General features: G+C 38.1%; 2 protein-coding genes across 3 annotated transcripts in view; one reads left to right on the top strand and one right to left on the bottom strand.

Annotated features, from left to right (window-relative positions):
* ODAD2 (outer dynein arm docking complex subunit 2) overlaps window positions 1–27,116 on the top strand; it is a 187,145-nt gene that overhangs the window by 19,189 nt on the left and 140,840 nt on the right. For both annotated transcript variants that reach the window (XM_046012769.1, XM_046012770.1), the window contains exons 7-9: window positions 7,889–8,091; window positions 8,990–9,088; window positions 11,991–12,138. In XM_046012769.1, coding sequence (XP_045868725.1) covers window positions 7,889–8,091; window positions 8,990–9,088; window positions 11,991–12,138 — 450 coding nt within the window. The remainder of the gene's footprint in view (window positions 1–7,888; window positions 8,092–8,989; window positions 9,089–11,990; window positions 12,139–27,116) is intronic.
* LOC123946904 (swi5-dependent recombination DNA repair protein 1 homolog) lies at window positions 17,785–18,945 on the bottom strand. Its single transcript, XM_046012774.1, has one exon. It carries the CDS (start codon window positions 18,943–18,945, stop codon window positions 18,193–18,195), a length of 753 nt encoding a protein of 250 aa, XP_045868730.1. The 3' UTR covers window positions 17,785–18,192.

The raw sequence follows: 27,116 nt of genomic DNA, 5'->3' as shown, positions 1-27,116 counted from the left end.
GCATTTAAGATTGCTATATCTTCTTGATAGATGGATCACTTTATCATTGTGTGATGTCCCTCTCTCTCCTTGGTAATTTTTCTTTATCTGAAGTCTACTTTTATTGGATATTTTTATAGCCCCTCCACCTTGCTTTTAACTACTGTTTGTGTGTTATATCTTTCTCCTCTATTACTTTCAAGCTACCTATATTGTTATACTTGAACTGAGTTTCTGGTAGACCGCATTCAGTTCAGTTGTTTTTAAAATAAATTTGTGGGGTGCCTGGGGGGCTCAGCGGGTTAAGCCTCTGCCTTCAGCTCAGGTCATGATCTCAGGGTCCTGGGATAGAGCCCCACATCGGGCTCACTGCTCAGCTTCTCCCTCTCTCTCTGCCTGCCTCTCTGCCTACTTGTGATCTCTGTCTGTCAAATAAATAAATAAAATCTTAAAATAAATTTGTGAAATTCTATTTATGTATCTACTGGTGTATTTAGATCATTTATGTTTAATTATTGATATGTTAGGGTTTACACTTGCTAGTTTACTTTGGTTTCTGTTCCATTTAGTTTTGTTTTTGTTTTTTTTTCCCCCCTGCATTTCAGTGGATTACTTGAACATTTTTTACAATTCTACTTTAATTTATCCATAGTGTCTCGGTGTACCACTCTGTATAGATTTTGTGCCTTTGTTTACTATGGGTATTGTACCATATCATGCATACATAATTAATTATAATCTGCTGTTTGACATTATACTAGTTTGAGTGAAGCATAGAAACCATGTCTCCTTCAAACAGTAATTGCATATGACTCAATCCCTTGCAACTCCTGATGTGTCACAAAAAGAAAAACTGTCAACATACTCTTCCTTTGCAAATACACTACATGAGAATCTGTCATTTCTCTTTCAACATAAACTTGTTGCAAACGCTCTAATACTATTACACTGATGAGACTGAAAAAATAAATACAATTTTAGTACCAACAAAAGGAAATCATATCTCCTTTTAAGTCCTCTTACCCTCTCTTACTTGTAATTATCTTTATTTATTCTATATACATTGATAACTGTATGAGACATTGCTTTGCTTCAACCATCAAACTTAGAAAACTCAAGAGCAGAGTGAAAGTATTTAGCCACACTTTTATTCTTTTCCATTGTTCTTTTCTGCTGTTGTAATTTTTCTTCTTTTATCATCATGCATCTTGGCATGGATTTCTTTGAGTTCATTTGTTTGTTTAGGATTTCCTCAGCTTCTTGCATCTTAGATTTATGACTTTTACCAAGTTTGAGAAAAATCTCAAATCTTGTTAGAATACATTTTTAGTCTGACTCTTTCCCTCCTCTCTTTCTGTTACTCTGATGGCATGAATTTTGGAATTTTTGTTATAGTCTCACAGATCTTGAGGCTCTGTTCATTTTTTTTCCCAATGAATTTCCTCCTTTTTATTCATAATGGGTAATTCCATGGAAGCTCATGGGTTCTTCCCCTCTGTCCTCTTCATCATATTGTTAGGCCTATCCCAGTGAGTTTTATTGTGGCTTATACATTTCAAAATTTCTTTTTGGTTGTTTTTCATATCTTCTGTTTAATTGTTGAGGTTTTCTAGTTTTTTATTTGTTTCAAGTCTTCATAATTGTTCACTGAAACATATAAAATATGATAGCTGCTTTAAATTCTTATCAGAGTTTCCCAACATCTATTTCATCTTGGTATAAGCTTTATCCTGTGCATTATCCTTTCTCATTCAAGTTGTGATCTTCCTGGTTCTTAGTAGGAATGATTGATCTTTTATTTGGGGCCTTATGTTGTGAAATTCTGGTTTTTATTTAAATCTTTTGTTTTAACAGGCTTTCTTTTTTTTTATTTGTTTATTTTCAGCGTAACAGTGTTCATTGTTTTTGCACCACACCCAGTGCTCCATGCAGTACGTGCCCTCCCTATTACCCACCACCTGGTTCCTCAACCTCCCACCCCCCCCCCCTTCAAAACCCTCTGGTTGTTTTTCAGAGTCCATAATCTCTCATGGCTCATCTCCCCTTACAGTTTCCCTCAACTCCCTCTCCTCTCCATCTCCCCATGTCCTCCATGTTATTTGTTATGCTCCACAATTAAGTGAGACCATTTGATACTTGACTGTCTCTGCTTGACTTATTTCGCTCAGCATAATCTCTTCCAGTCCCGTCCATGTTGCTACAAAAGTTGGGTATTCATCCTTTCTGATGGAGGCATAATACTCCCTTGTGTATATGGACCACATCTTCCTTATCCATTCATCCGTTGAAGGGCATCTTGGTTCTTTCCACAGTTTGGCAACCGTGGCCATTGCTGCCATAAACATTGGGGTACAGATGGCTCTTCTTTTCACTACATCTGTATATTTGGGGTAAATACCCAGCAGTGCAATTGCAGGGTCATAGGGAAGCTCTATTCTTAATTTCTTCAGGAATCTCCACACTGTTCTCCAAAGTGGCTGCACCAACTTGCATTCCCACCAACAGTGTAAGAAGGTTCCCCTTTCTCCACATCCTCTCCAACACACGTTGTTTCCTGTCTTGCTAATTTTGGCCATTCTAACTGGTGTCAGGTGGTATCTCAATGTTGTTTTAATTTGAATCTCCCTGATGGCTAGTGATGATGAACATTTTTTCATGTGTCTGATAGCCATTTGTATGTCTTCATTGGAGAAGTGTCTGTTCATATCTTCTGCTCATTTTTTGATATAATTATCTGTTTTGTGTGTGTTGAGTTTGAGGAGTTCTTTATAGATCCTGGATATCAGCCTTTTGTCTGTACTGTCATTTGCAAATATCTTCTCCCATTCCGTGGGTTGCCTCTTTGTTTTGTTGACTGTTTCCTTTGCTGTGCAGAAGCTTTTGATCTTGATGAAGTCCCAAAAGTTCATTTTCGCTTTTGTTTCCTTGGCCTTTGGAGACATATCTTGAAAGAAGTTGCTGTGGCTGATATCGAAGAGGTTACTGCCTATGTTCTCCTCTAGGATTCTGATGGATTCCTGTCTCACGTTGAGGTCTTTTATCCATTTTGAGTTTATCTTTGTGTACGGTGTAAGAGAATGGTCGAGTTTCATTCTTCTACATATCGCTGTCCAGTTTTCCCAGCACCATTTATTGAAGAGACTGTCTTTTTTCCATTGTATATTTTTTCCTGTTTTGTCGAAGATTATTTGACCATAGAGTTGAGGGTCCATATCTGGGCTCTCCACTCTGTTCCACTGGTCAATGTGTCTGTTTTTATGCCAGTACCACGCTGTCTTGGTGATCACAGCTTTGTAGTAAAGCTTGAAATCAGGTAACGTGATGCCGCCAGTTTTGTTTTTGTTTTTCAACATTTCCTTAGCAATTCAGGGTCTCTTCTGATCCCATACAAATTTTAGGATTATTTGCTCCAGCTCTTTGAAAAATACCGGTGGAATATTGATTGGAATGGCATTAAAAGTATAGATTGCTCTAGGCAGTATAGACATTTTAACAATGTTTATCCTTCCAATCCAAGAGCATGGAACGGTCTTCCATCTTTTTGTGTCTTCTTCAATTTCTTTCATGAGTGTTCTGTAGTTCCTCGAGTACAGGTCCTTTACCTCTTTGGTTAGGTTTATGCCCAGGTATCTTATGGTTCTTGGTGCTATAGTAAATGGAATCGATTCTCTAATTTCCCTTTCTGTATTTTCATTGTTAGTGTATAAGAAAACCACTGATTTCTGTACATTGACTTTGTATCCTGCCACGTTACTGAATTGCTGTATGAGTTCTAGTAGTTTGGGGATGGAGTCCTTGGGGTTTTCCATATAAAGAATCATGTCATCTGCAAAGAGAGAGAGAGTTTGACTTCTTCCTTGCCAATTTGGATACCTTTTTTTATTTCTCTTTGTTGTCTGATCGTTGTTGCTACGACTTCTAATACTATGTTGAACAAGAGTGGTGAGTGTGGGCATCCTTGTCGTGTTCCTGATCTCAACGGGAAGGCTGCAAGCTTTTTCCCATTGAGGATGATATTTGCTGTGGGTCTTTCATAGATAGATTTGATGAAGTTCAGGAATGTTCCCTCTATCCCTATACTTTGAAGTGTTTTCATCAGGAACGGATGCTGGATTTTGTCAAATGCTTTTTCTTCATCCATTGAGAGGACCATGTGGTTCTTCTCTTATTGATTTGTTCTATCACATTGATTGATTTGCGAATGTTGAACCAACCTTGTAACCCAGGGATGAATCCCACCTGGTCATGGTGGATAATCTTTTTAATGTGCTGCTGGATCCTGTTTGCTAGGATCTTGTTGAGAATCTTAGCATCCATATTCATCAGTGATATTGGTCTGAAATTCTCCTTTTTGGTTGGGTCTTTGCCTGGTTTGGGGATCAGGGTAATGCCGGCTTCATAAAAAGAGTCTGGAAGTTTTCCTTCTGCTTCAATTTTTGGGAACAGCTTCAGGAAAATTGGTGTTATTTCTTCTTTGAAAGGTTGGTAGAATTCCCCAGGGAATCTGTCAGGTCCTGGGCTCTTGTTTTTTGGGAGGCTTTTGATCACTGCTTCAATCTTGTTACTAGATATCAGTCTATTCAGGTTGTCAATTTCTTCCTGGTTCAATTTTGGGAGTTTATAGTTTTCCAGGATGCATCCATTTCATCTAGGTTGCTTAGCTTATTGGCATATAACTGTTTAACCGGCCTTCTTAAGCACTTCACTGGCAGAGTCTGAAGGTTCTTTGAAGTCTGAGTTCTTCACTTATTTTCCTTGACAACTCTGGTGGTGTAGGGTGCCTCATTACCATTGGAGAGGGGTGGAAATTCAGTTTTCATGATGCCTACTCTGACACTACCCTGGCTGGGAGGGAGCAAGTGCCTTCTTACATTCTTTCCATGGGGTCTCCACTTAACCCATGGGAGATGAACCCATTGCTACTTGGAGGTGATGACTTTATTGCATCACTTGAGATGAACACATGATTATCCTTTTGTCTGTTGATGACCATTTACATTGATTTTTGTGTATTGAACTAACATTCAACCCTGGGATAATATCCCACTTGATCATTATGGCTTACCCGCTTGATATTGCTGGATGAAATTTAGTAATATTTTACTGAGGATATTTACATCTATAATCATGAAGGATATGGGTTAGTAGTTATCTTCTAATACCTTTGTCTGGTTTTGGTATCTGGGCAGTGTGGCCTCAGAAAATGAACTGGGAAATAATTCATTTATATTTCTTCTTTTTGGAATTCTTTGTGTAGATTGGATATTATTTTTCTTAAATGTTTGATAGAATTTGCCAGTGAAGCCATCTGTACCTGGAGTTTTCTTTATTGGAATATTTTTACACTGAGAATTTGATTTCTTTGATATATAACTATTCAGATTTCTTTTTCTTGTTGTGCTTTGGTAGTTTGTGTGTTTTGATGAATTCATACATTTTATCTAACTTATCTAATTTATTGGCATCAAATACAATATTCCATTATTATCCTTTAATGTCTGGAAGATCTTTTGTGATGACCCCTCTTTCATTTCTAATATGGGTCATTTGAGTCTTCTCTCTTTTTATTTTCGATTAGTCTGCAAAGAAGTGATGGATTTTTTTAAAGATTTTATTTATTTATTTATTTGACAGAGGCAGAGAGACAGAGAGGGAACACAAGCAGGGGGAGTGGGAGAGAGAGAAATAGGTTCCCTGCTGAGCAGGGAGCCTGATGGGGGCCTCGATCCCAGGACCTTGAGATCATGACCTGAGTCAGAGGCAGAAGCCTAACAACTGAGCCACCCAGGCACCTGAAGTGATCAGTTTTATTAAAAGAACAGCTATTTGTTTCATTGATTGTCTTTATGTTTGGCTGCTTTCCTTTTTATTTCTGGTCTTTATGATTTTTTTCCTTCTGATTTTTTTAGGTTTAATTTGCTCTTCTTATTTAACCACTTAATTTTTAAGCTCTTAATTAGCCATTGACTTGAGACCTTTATTTTTTCTTATATAAAGTTTTATTCTGTAAGTTTCCTTATAAGCACTACATAAACTACATCCCACAGATTTTGATATGTTTTCATGCAAATTACTATATCTGAAGATTTTCCAGTTACCTTTCTTTTACTGATTTCTAGTTTAATTCCATTGTATTAAGAGAAAATCTTTTGTATGACTTTAGTCCTTTTAGCTTTTTGAATGTTTGTTTTATACCCAGAATGTGGTCATTTTGGTTGATTCTTTTTTTGTGTGCATTTGAGAAGAATGTAAGTTCTGGTGCTGTGTGTAGTACATTGTATAACTGTTTTGTAGATTTGGTTGATAGTGTTACTCGGGTCTTCTATATTATTAATTTTTGTGTGCTTATTTTGTTGACTACTGAGCAAAGAGTTTTGAAGTCTCATAATTGTGGATTTACTTTTGCTTTATGTATTTTGAAGTTCTGTTGTTTGGTGAATACACAGAGTTGTGTTGACTCTGTCATTACGTATCTCCCTCCTTAGGTCTGATAGTATTTGTTTTGAAGTCCATTTTCTTTGATTTTTAATGTAGTCACTCCTGGATTTTTTGATTGTTGGTTGCGTGGAAAATGGGTTTTTTAATACCACAAATACTTGGTGTTCCTTTTTCATCCAGTCTGATGATTTAACTGAAGTTTAACAATCATTTTTATTTAATGTACCTAGTGATACATTAAATAAATGTATTTATACATTGAATTTAAATTTACTATCTTCTTGTTTCTTATTTGTCCCATTTGTTCTTTGTTCTTTTTTCCTCTTTTTCTGCCCTTTTTGTATTAATTGAGCTTTTAGAAATGATTCTATTTTATTTATGTTGTTTGTCTGTTATACTTCTTAAAAGTTTCATGGTTGCTGCCCTTGGAGATTTAATGTATATCTCTAATTTATCTTGTCCAATTTAAAATGCTATTTTACCATTTCATGACTAGTTTAAGAACCTTACACGGTGCACCTTCAGTGCCTCTTCCTTCCCTTGGCATTATTGTCATGCATTTTACTTTTGCATGGTATTAACCCCTCAACACATTGATACTATTTTTTAATTACTATGCTCAATTAGCCAACATATAGCACATCGTTAGTTTTTGATGTCGTGTTCGGAGATTCATTAGTTGCATATAACACCCAGTGCTCATCACAACACATGCCCTCCTTACTATTTTTGCATTAGAGTGTCAACTGTATTTTAGAATGATCAAAAACAGCTCAAAGAATTTCTAATGATTTTCATTTCTCTGTGTAGATGTGGTATGATACTCTTTCTGGTATGATATTCCTTCTGAATGGAGAACTTCATGGACATTTCTCTAGCACAGGCCTTCTGGCAGTGAATTCTCTGCTTTTGTTCATCAATGGAAGTCTTATTTTGCCTTTATTTTGGAAAGCTTTTTTTTCTTTGGTCTCTGTTTAGAATTTTGTGTTGACAGGTCTTTTAGTTTAATACTTTAAAGATGTCATTCTCTTTTCTTTTGGCTTACATTGTTTTGGATAAGTCTCTTTTAATTGTTTTGTTTCTCCCTCTGTGTTTTCTGTCTCTGGCAAGATATTCTCTTTATCCTTGGTTTCAGCAATTTGTACGTGATGTGTCCCCATCAATACACTGAGTTTAGATTTTTCTGGTGGTGGTGAGCAGGAATAGGTCCAGCCCTGCTATTGTACCCTTGTGTGCTGCAGCAGGGAAAGGGGGAGGCGAGCTTAGGAACATCACATTTCTGGCAGACTAGCTCCAACAGAGACCAGAATCCGAAGGTAGCCCTTCCCCAGAATATGTCCTAAGGAGCACAAGTTAGATGAGTCAATGACTTCCTTTTCTGAAGTTATCACCAGTGTTAATTTTCAGATAGTACTATATAATTCAGAAGTGATATCACTGTAAAAATTATTTTTGTTTTTTGTACATAAAGGATGTTAGATTCAGTGAAGAATGGAAAAAAGAAAAGGAGCTTAAGGAGGCACCTGAAAAGGAAGAAGAGCCCACCCTTCAGAAAGCTCTCCCTGCTTCAAGCAAGAGTGTGAGGGAGAAGAACCAAATTAATTTTGGGAAGAGTCAAATGACCAAAAGATTAGAGCCAAGTTTAAACTGGAAGGCCACTGTCGATTTCAAAGAGTATGTAGAAATTTGCACGAGGGGTTTTCGGATACATCCCCAGTAACCATGTATGCCAACTCACAGATTAACGTCCAATGTGACCTCAAGGCCAGAGTGGTCCGAAGTGCCTAGAGCACTTTTTAAATTAGCAGAGAGGCTTACAAGTCTCAGCCTATTTTAAATGTTCCATGCAGTCACCTGATTGGGTTAAGAAAGAACTGCCTTCCAGCGGGTCACAGGGGACCCTCACCCGCAGGGACTGAGAACCACAGGCTGATCACATTTTGCAAGCAAACCCAGAGAACAGACTTGAAGAAGTCCTGGGGAAAGAGGAGATGCTCTCACTCCTCTAATTCTCATCAAGTTTGAACTGTTTGATCTTTGTGACTCTATTTGAAGGATTGGGAAAATGACACATAAATGGGCTGCTCTGTTACCTGGGAGGTGAATTTTTAAAATAACCTTTCCCAGGTGCTGACATTTTTCAATTATGAATTTACCTAACAGCGATGTGCCAAGGCCCGTGCTAAACCTGGAAACAGCTGAACAACCAGATCCAGGCGCTGCCGTGGAGTTGGGTGGGGATGGGAAGAGACCAGGCAGCTCTCCCCCAGAGCAGGAAGGACCCACCAAGAGTAGAAGGCTCAGAGTGGAGGATCTGCACAGTGACAGCAGCCTGTTCCTCATAAAAGGAAAGGGGGGCAAAATGTTCCTCCACTATAGAAAGTACATGGCTATGCTGGAAAGACAGAAGGGGCCTCGCGGGTGTCAGATGGAGCTGGAACTCGTGTAGTTTTCTGTATTAGGAAAACACATCCCTGGGATGCATGAAAACAGTGGGATCTTTGTATACATTTCTATGTTTAATTTCCTATTACTCCACATAATTAAATTTAAAAAGTTAATATATTTGCAGGCCCAAAAACATACTGAGAGACACCCAAGAGGAAAGACACGGGGGAAGACTTGAAAGGTCAGGACCACTTGGTTCCGCAGGAAGAGCACAGTTAGTCCGGTAAGTGTCCGTTAGCATGAGCCCTTCTTTAAAGCCTGGCCTAGTTCACATGCACAGGACTAGTCTTCTTTTCATTAGATTCAGGACACCTGTACTGACAGCTACTAGTTATAAAAATGATAATGTTGAAAATCTTTAAATGCACAAGGTTACAAGATAACCTCTTAGTGAAGAGTTCTTTGAAAGACAGGGAGCTATGGATATAGTCCGGTGCTGTTGGAGTGTTCTGTAAGTGTGGATTAAATCACATTGCTTGGTGGTGTTGATTTCTTCCATCTCCTAGCTTATTTTTGGTCCATTTGTTCCATAAATTGATGAGAGAGTAGAACTGAAGTCTCCAACTATAATTGCAATTTTTCCGTTTCTCTTTTTAGTTCTATTTTTGCTTCATGAATTTTGCAGCTCTGTGTGGTATATACATGTTTGGGATTGCTATGTCTCCATGATTATGTAATTTCCCTCTATGTCCCTTGTCGTTTTATCTTTTTATTGATGTCGACTTAATCCGATATTATATAGCCACTTCTGCTTTCTTTGATTGCTTGCATGGTGGGGTTTTTTTTTTCTCCTTTTCTTACAAACTAATAATATTGTATCATTATATTTGAAATGAATTCCCTGTAGGTAGCATTTGTTTGGTTCCCTTTTCTTTTTCTTTTTGGTTTATTAAGCTAAACTCTATCAGTTGGTGTATTTAGATCATTTACTTTCAATGTCATTATTATGTTAGGGCTTGAGTTTGTCATTATATATATTTTTTTCTGTTCGTTCTTTCTGTTTTTCATTCTGTGATTTTTCTTTCTCTCCCTCTATTCTCTCTAATCCCCTCTTCCATGAAAGTCTTTTTAAATCTATTCCATTTTGGAGCATGGTAAGAGAATGGGTAATTTTTAACAATTTTTGAGATTCTATGATTCTCTTAGTTCTAGATCTTATTGAAATCTTAGGTTTAAGCAGGCCTTCTCTGATACCACATTGGTGGGATAAGGTGTGTGCTGCCTCCTCAGGTTAGACAAGGAACTACAAGTTTTCAAGTAGGCCTTCATTGACACTTGGGGAGGTGGGTGAGGGGCTCCTCATTATTTCTGAGTGGTAATGGAAGTTCAAGTTCTGACTAGGTCTCTGTGGATACCACCCTGTCTGTGAGAGGGAGAAACACCCTGTTACTTTGTCAGTGGGGGTTGGGGTTGGTGAAAGTCCTGACTCGGCATTAGGCCTCCTCTGATACCATGTTTATCATGGGGATAGAGAGCTTTGCTGTAGTCTGATAAAGTTAGAACACCAAGCTCTCTGCTTGGAAATTGCTAGCAGAAGCAGGCTTAGGCCACAGTGTTTTCTGTGGTGTTGACTAGAATAGATCATTTGTTGCCTAAAAGTTTTCTGTCTTATTAAGTTGCTCTTTTCCTGGTCCTCTGAGAAGAAAGAGCAGGCTTTTCTTAGGTCATTTTTTCCTGTGCCCACTGGTGTTTCCACATCACTGTCTTCTCTAGTACCCAATCTGGGATACATGAGACAAAAAGAAAATCCAAATAACTCACCATTGTGTTGCTCGTCCAGTCCACAGATCTCAATATAGTCTTTCTTCTTCTTTCTACCTGTTAGAGCCCTCTCATGTTTGTTTTATATATAATATCCAGGATTTTTATGTACTTAGTGGGAGGATTAAGGAAAAGTATATCTACTTCATCTTTTCTGAAATAAATGTTTGGCCATAAGTGTTTCAATTTTAAGTCACATTTTAGTGAGTCAGAGAAGTCTAGAGTGATAGATAAGGGTAAAGGGGTAGTGTATCCAAGCAACAACCATTACCCTGACAAAAATGAGAACTTCTCCATGTTTCTTCTTGCTTAAGAGGATATAATTATGTGGTAGAGAAGTATTTCTTAAGGTGGAGTCCCTAGCTCAAAGAAATATTGAGGTTTGCTTCTTTTACCTCCTGAATGTATGGTTGCTGTGGGGCAGGACAGGATGGGAACCTTATAAAATAGGGAAAGCCATTTAAAGTTATAGGTCAACAGATTCATCAGTGGAAAAAGAGAACAGCTTTCCTCTGGGGTACTGATTTTTTTAATGGGATGTGGGGGTGACGGGGGTAAACTCAGTGCACCCTGCTCTTAACTCCAGAAGCTTTTTAGTCTAAGGGAAAGTACATTTACAGATTCTCCAGAGAATGCAGGTGAATTTAGAATATGTTTCAATCTCATACCTTTGAATTACGTTACACTGATTCTTCAGTCAGCCTTATCTACCAGATTTTGCTCTGTAACCAACCCAGGTTTCCTGCCATTTGTTGAGCCAGAGAATACATTATCCTGATACCCATCACGTGGCTTGCTGAATTGAACAGGCACTTCAGTTTGGGACTGCACTTTCTCTCCACTGCAGCCCAGATGGCACGACGGTGCCATTCTGCATGGCTCTCTGGCACGGCACCTTTGAGAAATTTTTAAAAAATCAGAGAATGTTAAAAGCTGATGAAACTCAATATTTAATTGTATTGTTTCAATTCAATAAGTAAACTTAAATAAATACAAAGACAATTCAATAACTAAATTTAAGTAAATATAAACACAAATAACCCAGGTTATTTAGCCACTATGACTGGTGCTGCCCTTTTGTACAGCACAGCCATTGGACATATACTTGATGCCCTTGTACATTTCTTACCATTTTCCTTATTGTTATGGCACACAAAGCAATAATAATGACCTGTATCTGGTATAGAGACAGGGATTCATTCATCTCCTCACTTAGATCTTACCAAAGATCTTCTAGAACTCAGGAGATGTTGGTATCTTTTTCATTGCTTATGTTCATATTGCTGAAATATTAGTGATTATAACCACATCCATGTTGTACCATAAATATATTTATTACATGTGGTGGTTGTTATTGTTCTTAGCAAGAGTGGTGAGAAGATTGAGGAGATTATCAGTGAGAGCTCCTCAGAGAGTGAGGAAGATGAAGAACCACCTGATCATCGTCAGGAAGCAAATGCAGATTTGCCATCAGAATATTGGCAAATTCAGAAGCTGGTGAAATATTTAAAGGTAAGACAGATCTTTTGTATTGTGTTTACAACGATTATTTTAATTCTTCTGCCAAAAATGTATATTCTGCTTCCAAGTTTATTATGTTTCTTTCAAATAAGGGTAGTAAAAACCCCTGTTATTAAGTGTGCACGGGGGAAGGTCTAATTACCCTGAGGATAGCAAGGTTAGTTCTCATAGAGCAGCCAGGCTGCCTGGTACCAGCCCTCTCCCCTGGGGCACAGTCGTGAGCAGATACTATGACTTAACCACCATTTTACAACTTGTAGTATAGTGTGGCGGCAAGAGCTTGGATTTTTTTGAAGCTGGACTACAACTAAATTCTAGGCTGTGTCACTTAACTAGCAGGATGGCCATTGGTTGTGGTTTTGAGCCTTATTTTTTTTAACCTATGGGATAAAGTTAATACCTGCCCTATAGGAATTCTTTAGGGTTGGAAACACATATTTGAAAGATGTGGCATAATGTTTGGTACATTGTAGGTGCTTAAGATATGTATCAGTTCCATTTCATTACTCTCAATGTAACATGTACGAAAACATGTTACATAATAATGGCCTATATAATGTATTTAAGACTTGAATATGAGCAGGGCAAGGGAAATGATTTGCCAAAACCCAGATTAATATTAATGGATAACTGATACTGATAATGTCTAGGGTAGGCCAAGCCTAAAGCTGTAGTTGAGAAGTACTTGTAAAGAGAACATTTTTAGTTACCTCATATTTCCTCCAGCTTTTCTACATCTTTGATCAAATGAACCAAGGGCATTTGCCAGTGGCTTTGCATATGTAAAGATATTTATGTGACTCTTAAATTACTTAAGAGTACTTTTCTGATGCCTTTGAGGTCCTTCAAAGCTGATAGGTAAAATAGTTTATATGTGCATTTTTGTGAATGCAACAAATATCCTCTGCATGGACACAGCCTAATAGCTGAGAAAAGTTCTTTTTGCAAGAAAAATATGCCCCCTTTCTTAGCATGACCCCAGCTACAATTCCCTGCACTTCTCAGAAAAAAATTCTATGTTTTCCTGAATCCTGAATCCAAGAAAAATTAGTCAAGAAATTGGGAAATTGGGAAAAGGTATTCTAATTCTCCATTGCAACATAGATTTCAATGGCCAAACCAGAATCTGGGCAAGCAAATAACATTTGCTTTGTTAAAAATATTTGCATTGTTAAAAAAGGACAGAAGCTTCTATGAAACAAATCCTAATGCCCACCTTGGCTATACTTTTGAAAGCATCTTAACAATTTGACCAATGTCAGTGCAAAATAAAAGAAATTTTTTGTGTGTGTTTGGAATATTTGTCGTGAAACAAAAATCAAGACCATTGGGATAGTTAATGTTTTGTTTTAAAATTTCATCTTATAATAATAATATCTTATAAATAGTAAATATTTTTTATATCATCTTTTAATTTTAAAATGGCTTTGACTTGGGATTTTATGGTAATTTTGCCCTGTTTTAGTATTACCAGATATCAGGTAGAGGTCATTCTTACATGTTATGCAATTGATATGTTTAAGGTTTTTTTTTTTAATTTTTAATAGAAAATCTCTGAAATCTTTAGCATCTCGATCACAAAAATATTATTTACTGTTTATTATTATGGAAAATGTTCACTATTATGGTCATCATTATTACCTAAAAGCATACAAATAAAACTTGAGAAAAGACATGGAATTAATTATTTCAAGAATTCCTGAGAATTTGGGGGAATTTTGATTTCTTATTCCAGGAGCTTGAATATTAATACCTATCAGGAATTTGGAAATTCTAGCTGGAGCACAGGCTGCAATTTAGGCCCCATGGTCAGACCCAGCCCCCTGGTAGGCATCTTCGCCTACAAACCAGGCAGTCAACACAGTGGCCAAGCCCACCACACCTATCACCAAAGTCTAGACTCAGGAGACCTTCCCGATGGTACCCCTGCTCCTTTACTGAACAGTGGATCTTCCCATGATCTCTCCTCTCCTCATAAAGCACATGTCACTCTAGCAAGAAAATGGCACTAGAAAACTTTGCCACCCAGCCTTGGAACACCTTGAGCCAGATGGGTACTGCAGCTCGGACATAACCTTTTGGAAGAAGATTGTTAAGAGCCCTGGTGTTTATCCAAAAAATTCTGGTCTCTTAAGTCTATTCCATTAGTCAAAGGAAATAGTCACTGGGGAAGAAGCAGGGATGGGCCAGGCGGCAGACTAACAGAGCAGTTAGAAGCATGACCTTCCATGTCGGAAAGACTCTGCTTGAGTCTGTGGTCTGGCCACTTACTGGCTCAGCAGCCTTGAGGCAGTTCACTGACCTCTCAAATCTTCAGTCTTCTCACTGGTCAAGGTTGCATAAATAGAAGTTCTCATGTTTTAGGATTATTATGAATTTCAAATAAATTCCAACACATGTTAAGTGCTTTGCAGAAAGTACTCAAGACTTGTTAGCAATAATAATGACTTCTATGACACATTATTACTGTAGACAACATATGGCATGGAGTCTTCTTGACTTGCACATCTGGCCCTCAATTTTTGCTTTAAATTTTCTAGTAACCAATAAAAGGAGGGAAATGCAGTGAGTTAATATAGTGAGGGAAAGGCTCTTACCCTCATAAGGTAAAAATAGCCCAGTTGCCAATGCGTGTAACTGATCCTGGGACTAAGAGCAGAAAGAATTTTCTCCCTGAGGACTTAATGAAGCAGACAGTGAGTGTGGTAGTGAATGACATCCTTAATAATATCCTCCCAGTGAACATGGCAATGAGAGTTTCTCATAATAGCCTAACTAGTGAATAACTGTCTTGAGTTTTTCAACTATTTAGGATAAGTCCATTTAATATGAGGCCAAAAAGGGATGCACTATTTCTGTCCCAGAACAGCTAAGGAAAACATTTATTGATGAAGTGCTACTTAAGCTTGCACAAGTTACTCATCAATAAATCATGTGCAAATGTGATACTTTTGGCCAGACAGTAAATTGCTTGGAATTATTATAGTTCCCACAGGTAGATATTCTTAACATAGCCAATAAAAGAAAAAGTATATCTACAAATGATTTCAAGCTTTTTGACACAGATAAATGTTTTATACGGGGATATGAAAGGATATTAAAAGTCTATGAAATGCAAAATTCAATGTCTCTAGGTAATCTCAAAATAAATACACCTGACATTTTAATTTGCAAACTTGTGCCTTAAATGTAGGCTTACGCTAGCAGAGAAATGTTAATGTTGACCTGACTTTCTACTTACCATTTTCCAAGTACAGCAATGTCTGATTGTTAAAAAAAAAAAAAAAATTTTTTTGATGAGCTCATTAATACCCAAACAGGTCAACGAACTATATCTTGTTATTTATCCAAAGCTATGAGCTCAGATCTTGGCATGTAAGTAAAGGGAGTTTGCATTTTATTATTTGGCTTTGACATACATTCATTTCAACTTACAAGTTTTATATACATATATATTCTTTTAATCTGGATTTTTAGAACACAGTTTAATTTTTAAACTAATGAAGACCTTGCATTTTTACTCACCAACCTTCCAACTTCTGTTCCCCCAAATGACTGGTGACACTGTGCCCTAATTCTCAGTGAAGCAATAAACCACCTTTTCAGCTTCTTCAGCGAGAAACACTTACATTCTGCCTTCTGCTATCTTTATGGTCCAGCTTGTCTGTCCTGTCAGCTACATGAATAGAAGGACCATATCAAACTCATTTCTGTGTCTTGCGGGGTGTCTAGCCAGTGAGCACAGTCTACCTCTCCATCCTCTGCTCAGAAGGTGTGAGGGGGAGAGAGTAGGTTCCCAAGGGGTGAGGCTGAGCTGTTCTTCATGCTCAGCTCCTAGAGAACTGTTTTACCTCCCTCTGAGCCAGAGTCATTCCTTCTGCTGTTGACGTCTTCCCCACTTTCTCTTACTCTTTCTCCTCCTCCTCCTGTTCCCTTTCTCCTTGTAGATATGCCATTTTATTGCTATATTTGCTAGCTTTCTGTGAATATTATTTTCTCTCCCTGGCCAGGGCTGCTTTAAATTCTCACAATTAAAAATGTTTTGCTCTGCATCGATTCCAGTGATCGGGGAAGATAGTTTGTTAAGAGGTATGCCCGACGCTAATTCTGTGAGTTTTCGTAAAAACGCAGAAGTTTTACTCATTACTCAACCAATTGTGTGGAGAACGCCTTTGTGAAATAGGAGAGTTGCAGAATTTTATTTTGTTTGGAAATGTAGATTAGTCACAAGTATGATAGTATTATAAATTAGTACAAATAGGTACTGTTCAGTAGAGTGAGATAAAATGTTGAGAGGCTGTAACTCTAAGTAGGTCTGCCTTTCATACCCACCTCGTACACAGTGTACATGTCATTAAAATGAAGAATGAATTTCTGGACACAAGGTTGCAAGCCTACTGAAATCCATTTCTATGGAGGTTGAAGGAGGTTTGGGGATGGAACTTAATACTGTAGGATAAATAAATCCCAGAGAAAATTGAGGAGATTATAGAGCGATGCCCAGAATGCGGTTGGTCAAGATTTTAGGTAGTTTGGAGGGACGGCAGAGTGTGGGTACAGAATCATGCCTTATCTCCCTTGTAGGCATTTCCTTGTCACTTGAGGATAAGATGTCAGTCCTATCCTGACATCAGCTCCAGGCTCAGATGGGAGATTACTAGGCAGCAGCTTGTAGATGTCTGGCCCTGAAGTGCTTCATTCAGCTGCCCTTATTCCCGAGTCCTTGCTGCAATAATGGAAGAATCTAGGGTTAATCCCCAGGGCTGTGTTCCCAGGTGTGTCTCCTCCCTGCAGGAGGCCTATTTCTACACCTGGGATTTTGATCAGACCCCAGCCAGGGGGTCAGGACGATGAAAGCGTGGATCTAGAAAGCGTGGAGTCCAGCAGCAGGTGGTATGCAGAATGAATCAGAGTGGGAAGAGACAGAAGGCCAGCGACGAGGGGGGTTGCACTGGGGGCTTGGAATGGGATAATGTCCCTGGAAGCAGCAAAGAAGTGGCTAGGAAAGAAAACGGGCCAGTTTATGAGGACGCTTTGGTTTAGGGCAGATTAAGTTTGAAGAGAGTGAAATACCCGAAGAGAAATGCCCGTGCCATAGTTAGAAATAAAGAACTGAGTATGTGAGACATGAATAATGCATAATGAAGAATATGAGCAGAGTCTTCATTAGAAATCGAACGACTGCTTCAGAAGCAGGGAAATGAATGGAGCATATGGGCTTGTTTTTGTCTTTTTATTCATGATCGAATATGACCTCTTTATAGCACTTCAGAAAGTGGCTGTCTCCCATTCGAGTTAGTGCATCCAAGGTAGTATTTTTAGATCAGAATTCCAGTGTTATCCCAAAGGCAGTCCTTCCTTAACTATTAGTTTGCCATCTTACAGATTGCTTCATCAGCCTTAAAGAAAAATCTTAGTGAAAGTAACATTTTATTTGGTAATTTTATGCAACTAGCCAGTAGATTAAAAAGATTAATTAAAAAAAATAAGTTGGAAAGTTTGAGGCAAAAAAAAAAATGTTCATTTTTAAAGTTTCCTTCCAGTTGAAAGCTCCTACACACTAAAACCATAAGGATCTAGGTATGAAATCGGGAAACGATGCACTTCTTTTTTTTTTTTTTAAATGACATATGAACAAGTTTAATTACCTGTTACACCATCCAGATGCAAGTATGTGGTAAGTGGATAGAAACACGGTCCATAAACTTAGGAGACAGGCATTTTTAGACCACTTTAGGTTTACACATTCACCAGACTTAACTATTTTTTAACATTTAAAATAAAACCTTAAAAAAATAGAACTTTTTCCCACAATAAACAATATATTAAATTGACTTACAGAAATAACCAAACTATTTTTTAAACATGATTTAATTTTTTTTTTGCATTTCTTTAAATATGAAGTTTTCTTTGGCAAATTTATCCAGACTACTAAATTTTCATTTTAGATCTTATTTTACATAATGGTTTCTACCTCCTTTTAAAATGTATTAAGTATCTTTTAACTTATCATTCTCAAAAATATTCTAGGGAAATAATTATGAATTAAACATCCATAAATTCTTCTTCATTTCTGTTATAGTGTAGCAACTTATCGTCTAACCCATAGTGGTCTATCAACTGAGTAAGGCTGAGTTTCCTGTTCTCCGCAGACATGGCTGACTGCAACTCATAAAGCGACAGCTGGTTACAGCTTCTCCACTTCTGTATTAACAACTGTAACTGAGACAGGTCATTCTTTGATCTATACATTTTGACCAGTTTTCGCCTCCGAAGAAGGTCTTCTTTCTCTTCAATCTGCTTCATCAATTTTGTTCTTTCTTCACTTAATCCCTGTTTGGGAAGTTCCTCATTCACAAAGTCACTTTGGAGATCACTGCATGACTCAGTATCAAGAGACTTAGATTCACACGCACTGATATTCTTGAAGGTATTTTTCAAACGTGTGCTTTCTTTGAATTCACCATCTTTGTGTTTAAAATTTTCCTGAAGTTCCAAACAGCTTTCTTCTGTTGAAGATGCTGGTTTCTCAGGAAAAGTCTGATCGTTTTCTTCATTCTCTACTTTAAGATGTTTTACCACACTGTAACAGGAATTAAATGAAGTTCTAGTTTTCCTTAACCGTTCTCTAAGTGTTGCACTCATAGGTTGTTTTCTTAAACTGCTTGTACGGGGAGATGGTGGGTTGGCGCAGGCCCGTGGAGTGCTAGGTAAAATCACAGCTGAGTCGGACGGGCTTTCCATCTCGGAAATGAAATCCTCGCCTACCTTAGCCGAGACTCTACCACCCTCCGCCATCCCAGAGCCAGAACACCAGGAAACGATGCACTTCTTAATGCAAATTCCCAAATGTGATATCATTCCTGAGTCTGTGATCTGTGCGATTTCCATCCCCAAGTCCCGGGGAATGGTGATGTTGTCCGGACAAGTGTCATTCAGTGGAGAATGGCTAATGCAGGCTGCTAAGTGGTGGAGTGTGATCTCAGCGGGGCATCGACACACGTTTATCCTCTTCCCCCGCCCCCCGTGTGTCAGTGAGGGGCAGTGCCTAATTTTTTTTATCGTATTTGATCAAACTCATGAAACACTGGTGTTGATTTCACCTTGCATGTGTACCAGGGGTCTTGCTAGTTATTCTTCTATTAGGGATCTACAAATTCAGATTTCTCAGGCCATGAACAGTGAAGGTACTTGATGGCTTCCCCAGCAAACCCCTCCCCCAGCTTAGCTGTGACATCTACTTCATGACATCTCAAAGACTCACATCAGAAATTCCACAAGACTTCCCAAGAGACACTGTGGGCTCTGTCCTTGGCATGTTTTGGATGTCCCCTCTGGAAAGGGATTCACCACAGAGACATTTAGAAACTTTAAAACCTTTGACTACTTTTGTGGTGTTCAGTTCCTTAATGATCTTTCAGGAACTGATTAAAAACACACACAAGCACACACACACAACCATCTTAATTGGTTAAGGAGTTCTTCTAAGTGGTAACTGGGAGTTATAGGATTTTTCACTGCAGGAATTTGATGTACTTTGCAATCAATTACAGTTAATTAAATTCCTTTCCCATTACTCGGGTTTTGGGTATGGAGGAGCAGGTAGTGTGATCCTTGTTTCATTGGTGGAAAAGCTGAGAAATAGTTCACTCTGGGCCACACAGAAGGCGAGGCGGCTCCGGGCCAGGCTGGTGTCCAGGCTTCTATCTTTACTGCCTGTTGCCTGGTTATTCTGTCCCTCTGTCAAGAAACTCAGGACCCAGAGGGCCTGCAGGCTTGGCTGTTGTGTGCTTCTATTTTCTCTCTCACTTGGTTTTCTTCATTTGAGTGAGAGACTAATTATACAGGGAGCATTTCTTTCTTTCTCTTTCTTTCTTTCTTTCTTTCTTCCTTCCTTTCTTTTTTTTAAGATTTTGTTTATTTATTTGCCAGAGAGAGAGAGCACACAAGCAGGCAGAGTGGCAGGCAGAGGCAGAGAGAGAAGCAGGCTCCCCGCTGAGCAAGGAGCCCAAGGTGGGGACTCCATCCAAGGACCCTGGGATCATGACCTGAGCCGAAGGCAGATGCTTAACCAACTGAGCCACCAGGCATCCCAAAAGGGATCATTTCTTAACAAAGGACTTCAATGTTTATTTCTGGAAGGCAGTATGAGAATGTGCTCTTTTGCTAAATGAAAGAGATGGAGAAGACGGTGATAGGACAGTGTTAGTCGTGTTTAGCAGATTCTTTCAAAAAATGGAAAACAGTGGTCACTGTTTATATATTCAAATAAACACCAGTAGTTAGAAAGGAAAATTATTCCCACCTTCCTGAGAAAAAATCTTTAAGTTAATACATATGGTGTTGCATTGATGTGGGTTCACTTTAAAAGAAAATGTCTCCACGACAAAAAAGAGTTTTGTATTAAAAAAAAACACTGCCTGTCAGAAATCATAAGATATTTTAAATTGCATCATCTAAAAAATTTCTTAGTAGAGTTTGCATCTATGCAAACTTACTCTTAAATAATGCAGTGTATGTCATGAACACGTTTTAAGTATTTGGATTACTTGAGATGTGTGTGACTTGTATGTTTATATATGGCCCAAAAGAAAATTATCCGTTTTTTTATGACAAAGGAGGTAATGGAACTGATGGAGAGGCTCCTCATCTCCACAGAGGAATCTATACTCCACAGATAAACTAATAAGCTTTTTAGTTTTTGAGATATAAACTCTTTTTGCCCCTTGGCTCTCATAAACAAGAGTGGAGAAAGGCAAAGAGAATTGGCTAAGTATGATAAAGTAACACTACTGAATCGTAACAGCTTATACTACCGTTAGCTAGCATTGTACAACCACATCAACCTACCTACAGAGAATTGACATTAAAAATCTTAAGGGAGGTTTCTGAAGCTTTAATTCATTCATTCATTCATTCATTCATAAATGCATACTGTGAGCTCGTCCAGCTAGAGTATAAAGATAGGATATTACACATTGTCTATCCAGCTACTCATAAGATTTTTGATTGGAAAGAATTTTGCTATCTAAGTTTTATGTGGCATTCTGTTCAGTTTTATGTAATCTGAAAATGTATTCAACCTTTTGGGGGAATTTGTTGCCTGATGTGTTGGCAGCTACCCTATCGTTTGTTCCTCAAAGTACGCTTTCCCCCAAATTTATTTGAGAGGCTAAATAAATTGTAGGAGAGTAGCGTTGCCTAGTTCCCAGTTTACATAATGCTCTAAGCTGCTTTACTTTTTATTTTAAAAACATATATTCATGTCCTATTCTAGAAGCCTGAGCACACTGAAGAATTTATAAATATAAGAGTTCAGGAGTAAAAGGTACCAGATTTGGTATAAGTGATCTTTTCATTTTATTTACTTCCTGCATATACTTCTGTTGTACTCATTATTAGAAGTTGTGTATTTGTAGGAAAAGTATTAAGCTCCAGGTCCCTTTTTGGTCCACTAGCCTTTGCTACTCCACACAAGCAAGGGCTGCTGCTCCCTTCCCAGCTCCTGCCCTCTGGGTGGGTGTGGCTGGCTGTGGCCTCCTGGTATTTCTGTGACATGCAGGGCTTAGCAGAAGCATGTGTTCCTCTTCTAGTCCTTCCTGTATTTAAATCAGTAAAATCTTATAAAAATAATACATTAACATATGCCCTTGGTAAAATTTAAGCCATGCAGAAGAATAACAGGGAAAGCCCCCTTCCAGATGTTTCTGTGTATATACATACACAAATGTAAGTTTTATACACAAAATGAAGTCATACTACTTATGCGACATTTTTGATTTTTTATGTCTTATTGTATTGTATATACATGTCTTCTCGGTGGTCTTCCATATCCGCCTCAGTCCTTTTAATTACCACGTGGTAGGCTACTATATGTATCTGTCAATAACTCTTGTAACAGTTCCCTTACTGGTAACACTTTGCCTTGTCCCCCAAATCAACTATTATTATTACAACTTGGCTGCAGCAGATATTTTTACATATTCTTTGGATATGCAGCCTATTTCTGTACAAGAGATTCTCTGAAGTGGAATTGCCTGGGTCAAAGAGTATGGGCATTCAAATTTGGATAGTTCTAATGGGGAGCTGTTGTTAAATAGGTACAAAGTTTTAGTTTCACAAGCTCTGGAAAGCTGCACAGCATAGTTAACAATATTGAATTGTATGTTTGAAATATGTTAGAGGGTATTTGATCTCATGGTAAGTGTAAATACCGCAAAAAAAAAGAGGAGGCATAGGAAAACTTTTGGAGGTAATGGATGCATCTGTTACCTTGTTTCACAGGTGTATGCACATGCTCAAGCTCATCAAATTGGTTACATAAATACGTAATTGGTTACATAAATACGTAAATTTTTTGTGTATCAATTCCACCTTGGTAAAGGGATTTTTTTTTAAAGATTTTATTTATTTGACAGAGAGAGATCACAAGTAGGCAGAGAGGCAGGCAGAGAGAGAGAAGGAAGCAGGCTCCCTGCGGAGCAGAGAGCCCGATGTGGGGCTCGATCCCAGGACCCTGGGATCATGACCTGAGCCGAAGGCAGAGGCTTTAACCCACTGAGCCACCCAGGTGCCCCTTGGTAAAGGGATTTTAAACAAAAAAATATATGCACACTGAAGTTTGAGTACTCCACCAAAATATTTTAAATTGAAAGGGAAATAATGAAATGTAATCAACCAACCAACTTGGCTTGTATAAAAATTTTTTGATGGCTCCTTACACAAAGCAAATGTCGATTTATGCTTAATTAATAAATATCAATGATTTTCAACCTTGAATGCAGAGCGAAATCAGTCAGTCTCCTAAAAACAAAACAAAACAAGGACCCTGGTGCCCAGGTAACATTCATGGAGGTTTTAAACGAATTGGTCTGAAGTGAGGTCCAGGCATTGATGGTCTTTAAAATCTTTCCAGAGTATTAAGATTGTTTGCCTAGAAATAAGATTCACTGTTACAAATTCTCACTAACCTACAGTCTTTTTTTATTTCTTATTTTGGCCAATTCCAACTGGGGTGGGGATGTATCTTGTGTGAATTTGCATATTCCTGATTACTAGTGAGGTTGGTAAATATTTTTATGTGTCTAATAGCCATTGTATTGTATACCTTGCCTATTTTTCTGTGGTTGTCTTTTGATTTTTAATGCAAATTAATCCTTTTTTATATTATTTGCAAATATTTTCTCTTAGTTTTTCATGTCTTTTTATCTACTCTTCTCTTTGAAAACTTTTAAATTGTACATTGTACAACTGTACATTGTTCTATACTGACTTTCCTTCATGGCTATATTATAAAGTTTTGTGTCTTAGGAGCTAGGAAGGGTTTTCTGAAGTCATTCCAAGAGAACAAAAATTTTTCTGTTTCTTCCTGGTAGGTTTATAGCTTAAAAAAAAAAAAAATGTTCAGATCCTGAATCCATCTTGATGTCATTTCATAGTGACAATGTGAGGTTAGGATCGAATTTTACTTCTTCTTCTTTTTTTTAATGGGGAGTCCATTGTTTCAACACAGATTATTCATTCCTCCACTTTTTCAGTGATCTGAGATATTACCCTTATCAAGTATTGTCATCTCGTATGTGAGAGTTTGTTTCTGATCTTTATTACATTGAGCTATTTGGATGCTCCCCTGCCAGTTCCATGCTGTTTTAATTACTGTAACTTTGGTGTATTTTATATTTGATCGGCCAGAGAGCTTTCTTACATTTTTAAAACTACTTTTTGCATATTTTCCATTCCAGATCATTTTTAGAAAAGTTGAAAATCAAATTAAAAAAAAAACCCTCAAAAATGCGGTTGGGGATTTTGGTCAGTCTATATAAATTTATAAATTACTTTTGGGTAAATTGTAATTTTTTTCAAGTTTTATTTAAATTCCAGCTTCTTAACCATGGTGTAATATTAGTTTCAGGTGTATAACTTAGTGAATCAACACTTACGTACAACACCAGTAGCTCATCATAACAAATGCTCTCCTTAATCCCCATCCCTTCTGGTAACCATAAGTTTATTCTCTTTAGATAAGGCTCTGTTTCTTAGTTTTACTTTCTTTTCCCTCCCCCATGTTCATTTGTTTTGTTCTCAAATTGCTTATATGAATGAAATCATGGTATTTATCTTTCTCTGACTGACTTATTTCACTTAGTATTGTACTCTCTGGCTCCATCCATGTTGTTGCAAATGGCAAGATTTCACTCTTTGATGGTTGAGTAATATTCCAAAATATATATACATATATACACATTTGTATACATATGTATGTATATGTACACACACACACACCCCACATCTTCTTTATTCATTAATCAATGGACATTTGGGCTCTTTCCATAATTTGCCTATTGTTGATAATGGAGAGCATGTACCCCTTTGGATCATATTTTTGTATCCTTTGGGTAAGTATCTAGTAGGACAGTTGTTGGATCATAGGGTAGTTCTATTTTTAACTTTTTGAGGAACCTCTCATCCTGTTTTCCAGAGTGGCTGCACCAACTTGCATTCTCACCAACAGTGTAAGAAGGTTCTGCTTTCTTCACATCTTTGCCAACATCTGTTGTTTCCTGTGTTGTTAATTTTACCCATTCTGACAGGTGTGAGGTGGTATTTCATTGTAGTTTTGATTTGTATTTTCTGATGATGAGTGATGTTGAGCATATTTTCATATGTCTATTGGCCATCTGGATGTCTTCTTGGAGAAATGCCTGTATCTTCTGCCCATTTTTAAATTGGGTTACTTGTTTTTTGGGGGTTGAGTTTTATAAGTTCTTTATAGATTTTGGATACTATTTATTAGCTATGTCACTTATAAAAATCTTCTTCTATTCCATAGGTTGACTTCTAGTTTTATTGACTATTTCTTTTGCTGTGCAGAAGCCTTTTATTTTTATGAAATTCCAATAATTTGTTTTTGCTTTTCTTTCCCTTTCCTGGGGAGACATATCTAGTAAGAAGTTCCTACAGTCGATGTCAAAGGCGTTGCTGTCTGTGTTCTCCTCTAGGATTTTAATGGTTTCCTGCCTCACATTTAAGTCTTTAATCCATTTTGAATTTATTTATGTAGATGGTATAAAAAAGTGGGCTACTTTCAATCTTTTGCATGTTGCTGTCTAGTTTTCCCAACACTATTTGTTGAAGAGACCGTCTTTTTTCCATTGGATATTGTTTCCTGCGTTGTCGAAGATTAATTGACCATATCGTTGTGGGTTTGCAAATTTTAATAACATCAGTTATTCTATTCAGCAACAATGTATGACCATTCATTTATTTTTTAATTTGTATGTATTTTAGTAAAACTTAATAGCTTCTTTTCCATATATTTCCAACACATTTCTTGTGAGATTTACTCCTTGATATTTTTGTTATTATTTTACCAATACTGGCATGAGAATATTTTTCAAATTACACCTTTTGATTTATTATTCTTAGTATATTGGAGGAGTTACTCATTTTCCTTACATCCAGTCACTTTATTGAGCTACTTCTATTAATGATCATAATTATACAGTGTACTCTTCTGAATTTTTTAGGAAGGCAGTTATATTTGCTACAGCTTTTTCCTCATTGCAGTGACTAGGACATTCCAGCAGATTATCTATTTCGGTAAATGTTCCATGTCTATTTAAAAGGAATGTGTAGGGAATGCTTGCATTGTTCCGTACCCATTCCCAATAAAAATTCTCTGTAAGCTTGTAATGCAACAGTCTGAGTCTAATTTCTTTTTTCTTCTGGCACAGTATTTTCTCATTTTCTTTCCTGGAGTCCTCTTGAGTCTCATCACTTGAGTCTGAGGTTTATGAGTGCTGAATCATCAGTATAAAGTTGGTTTGCAAATAAACAGAAGGCAAAGCAATGCAATTTACTACCTTGACTTACGTGGTCATATGCCACTCACTTTGAGCATTGACTTTTTACTGTTTCTGATCCTGGGAGATGAAGAGTATCTGTAAGCCAACCTCTGTGCTGCGTGCCAGGCCCTCTATCATCATCAATAAATAGTCACTGGCGGGCCTTCACTTCTCTTGCGCTCTGAGTGGCATGTTTGGAGGAAAAAATGCTGAGAACACTGAAAGCCGGCTGGATGGCTGTGTGATGGCTGTGTCACTTCACCGGGTCTCACCTGCTGCCCCTTGATTGCAGACAGTGGGGAGCACAGACGGGTTCTCCACTCCGGATTGTGCCTCTGCCTGCCTTCTTATCTCGCTGTTACCATATGGGACTCTGACAGGAAGCTCCGAATCATGGCCCGGTGAGCATGTAGCCCACCAGAGCTTTGTCTGCTAGCTCTATGGTATCCTTTTCTAAAGCACATTACTTGAAGTCTTTATGACACATAATGAGTCACTTTGACCTCTTAATCCCAGCTACCTCTTGTCTGGATAGCTGCAGTAACCTGCATGGTCCCCACATGTCCCGTTTGTCCCCTCCTTGCCCCCTCCAGCCTCTTCCGCTGGAATGATCTTTTAAAAATGTGCTCAACTCATGTGAGTCCTCCCCCTCTCCCCCAAAACAACATCCTTAAATATTTCCTATCAATCTTGAATAAAGTTTAAAATCCTCAACCTGGCCTATGGGCCCAGCAGATTCCTTTGCCCACCTAGTTTTTTCAGCTGGTATGGGACCATTTGCCATGCTCTGGGTCTCAGCCACACTGGCCTTCGTGAGGTCTTAAACAGGCCACGTTCCATGCCTCCACAGGGCTTTACACATACTGTGTCCTCTGACTGGCATGCCTTTCATCACGTCCCTCCTCCTCCACCAGGGAAGGCTCCCACTCTGTCCACACCTCAGTCCAGACATACTTTCCTCAGGGAAACCTTTCCTGAGGTCCAGGCCCAAAGTCCCCTACCGCAAGCGTCCATAGCCCCGTGCTGCTCTCTGGATAGCACTGCTTAGAGTTTTTCATTTATTTGGATGGGCTTCAAAAAATAAAATCTTTCTTCTCCACAAAACTTGATGAGCTCCACGAGGCA

Source organism: Meles meles, chromosome 7, assembly GCF_922984935.1.
Source record: "Meles meles chromosome 7, mMelMel3.1 paternal haplotype, whole genome shotgun sequence".
Taxonomy (NCBI): Eukaryota; Metazoa; Chordata; class Mammalia; order Carnivora; family Mustelidae; genus Meles; species Meles meles.
This window is presented reverse-complemented; position numbering and strand designations above follow the sequence as displayed.

Coding starts and splice junctions, on each gene's coding strand:
- LOC123946904 (XM_046012774.1), bottom strand. CDS start 18,945: ATGGCGGAGGGTGGTAGAGTCTCGGCTAAGGTAGGCGAGGATTTCATT.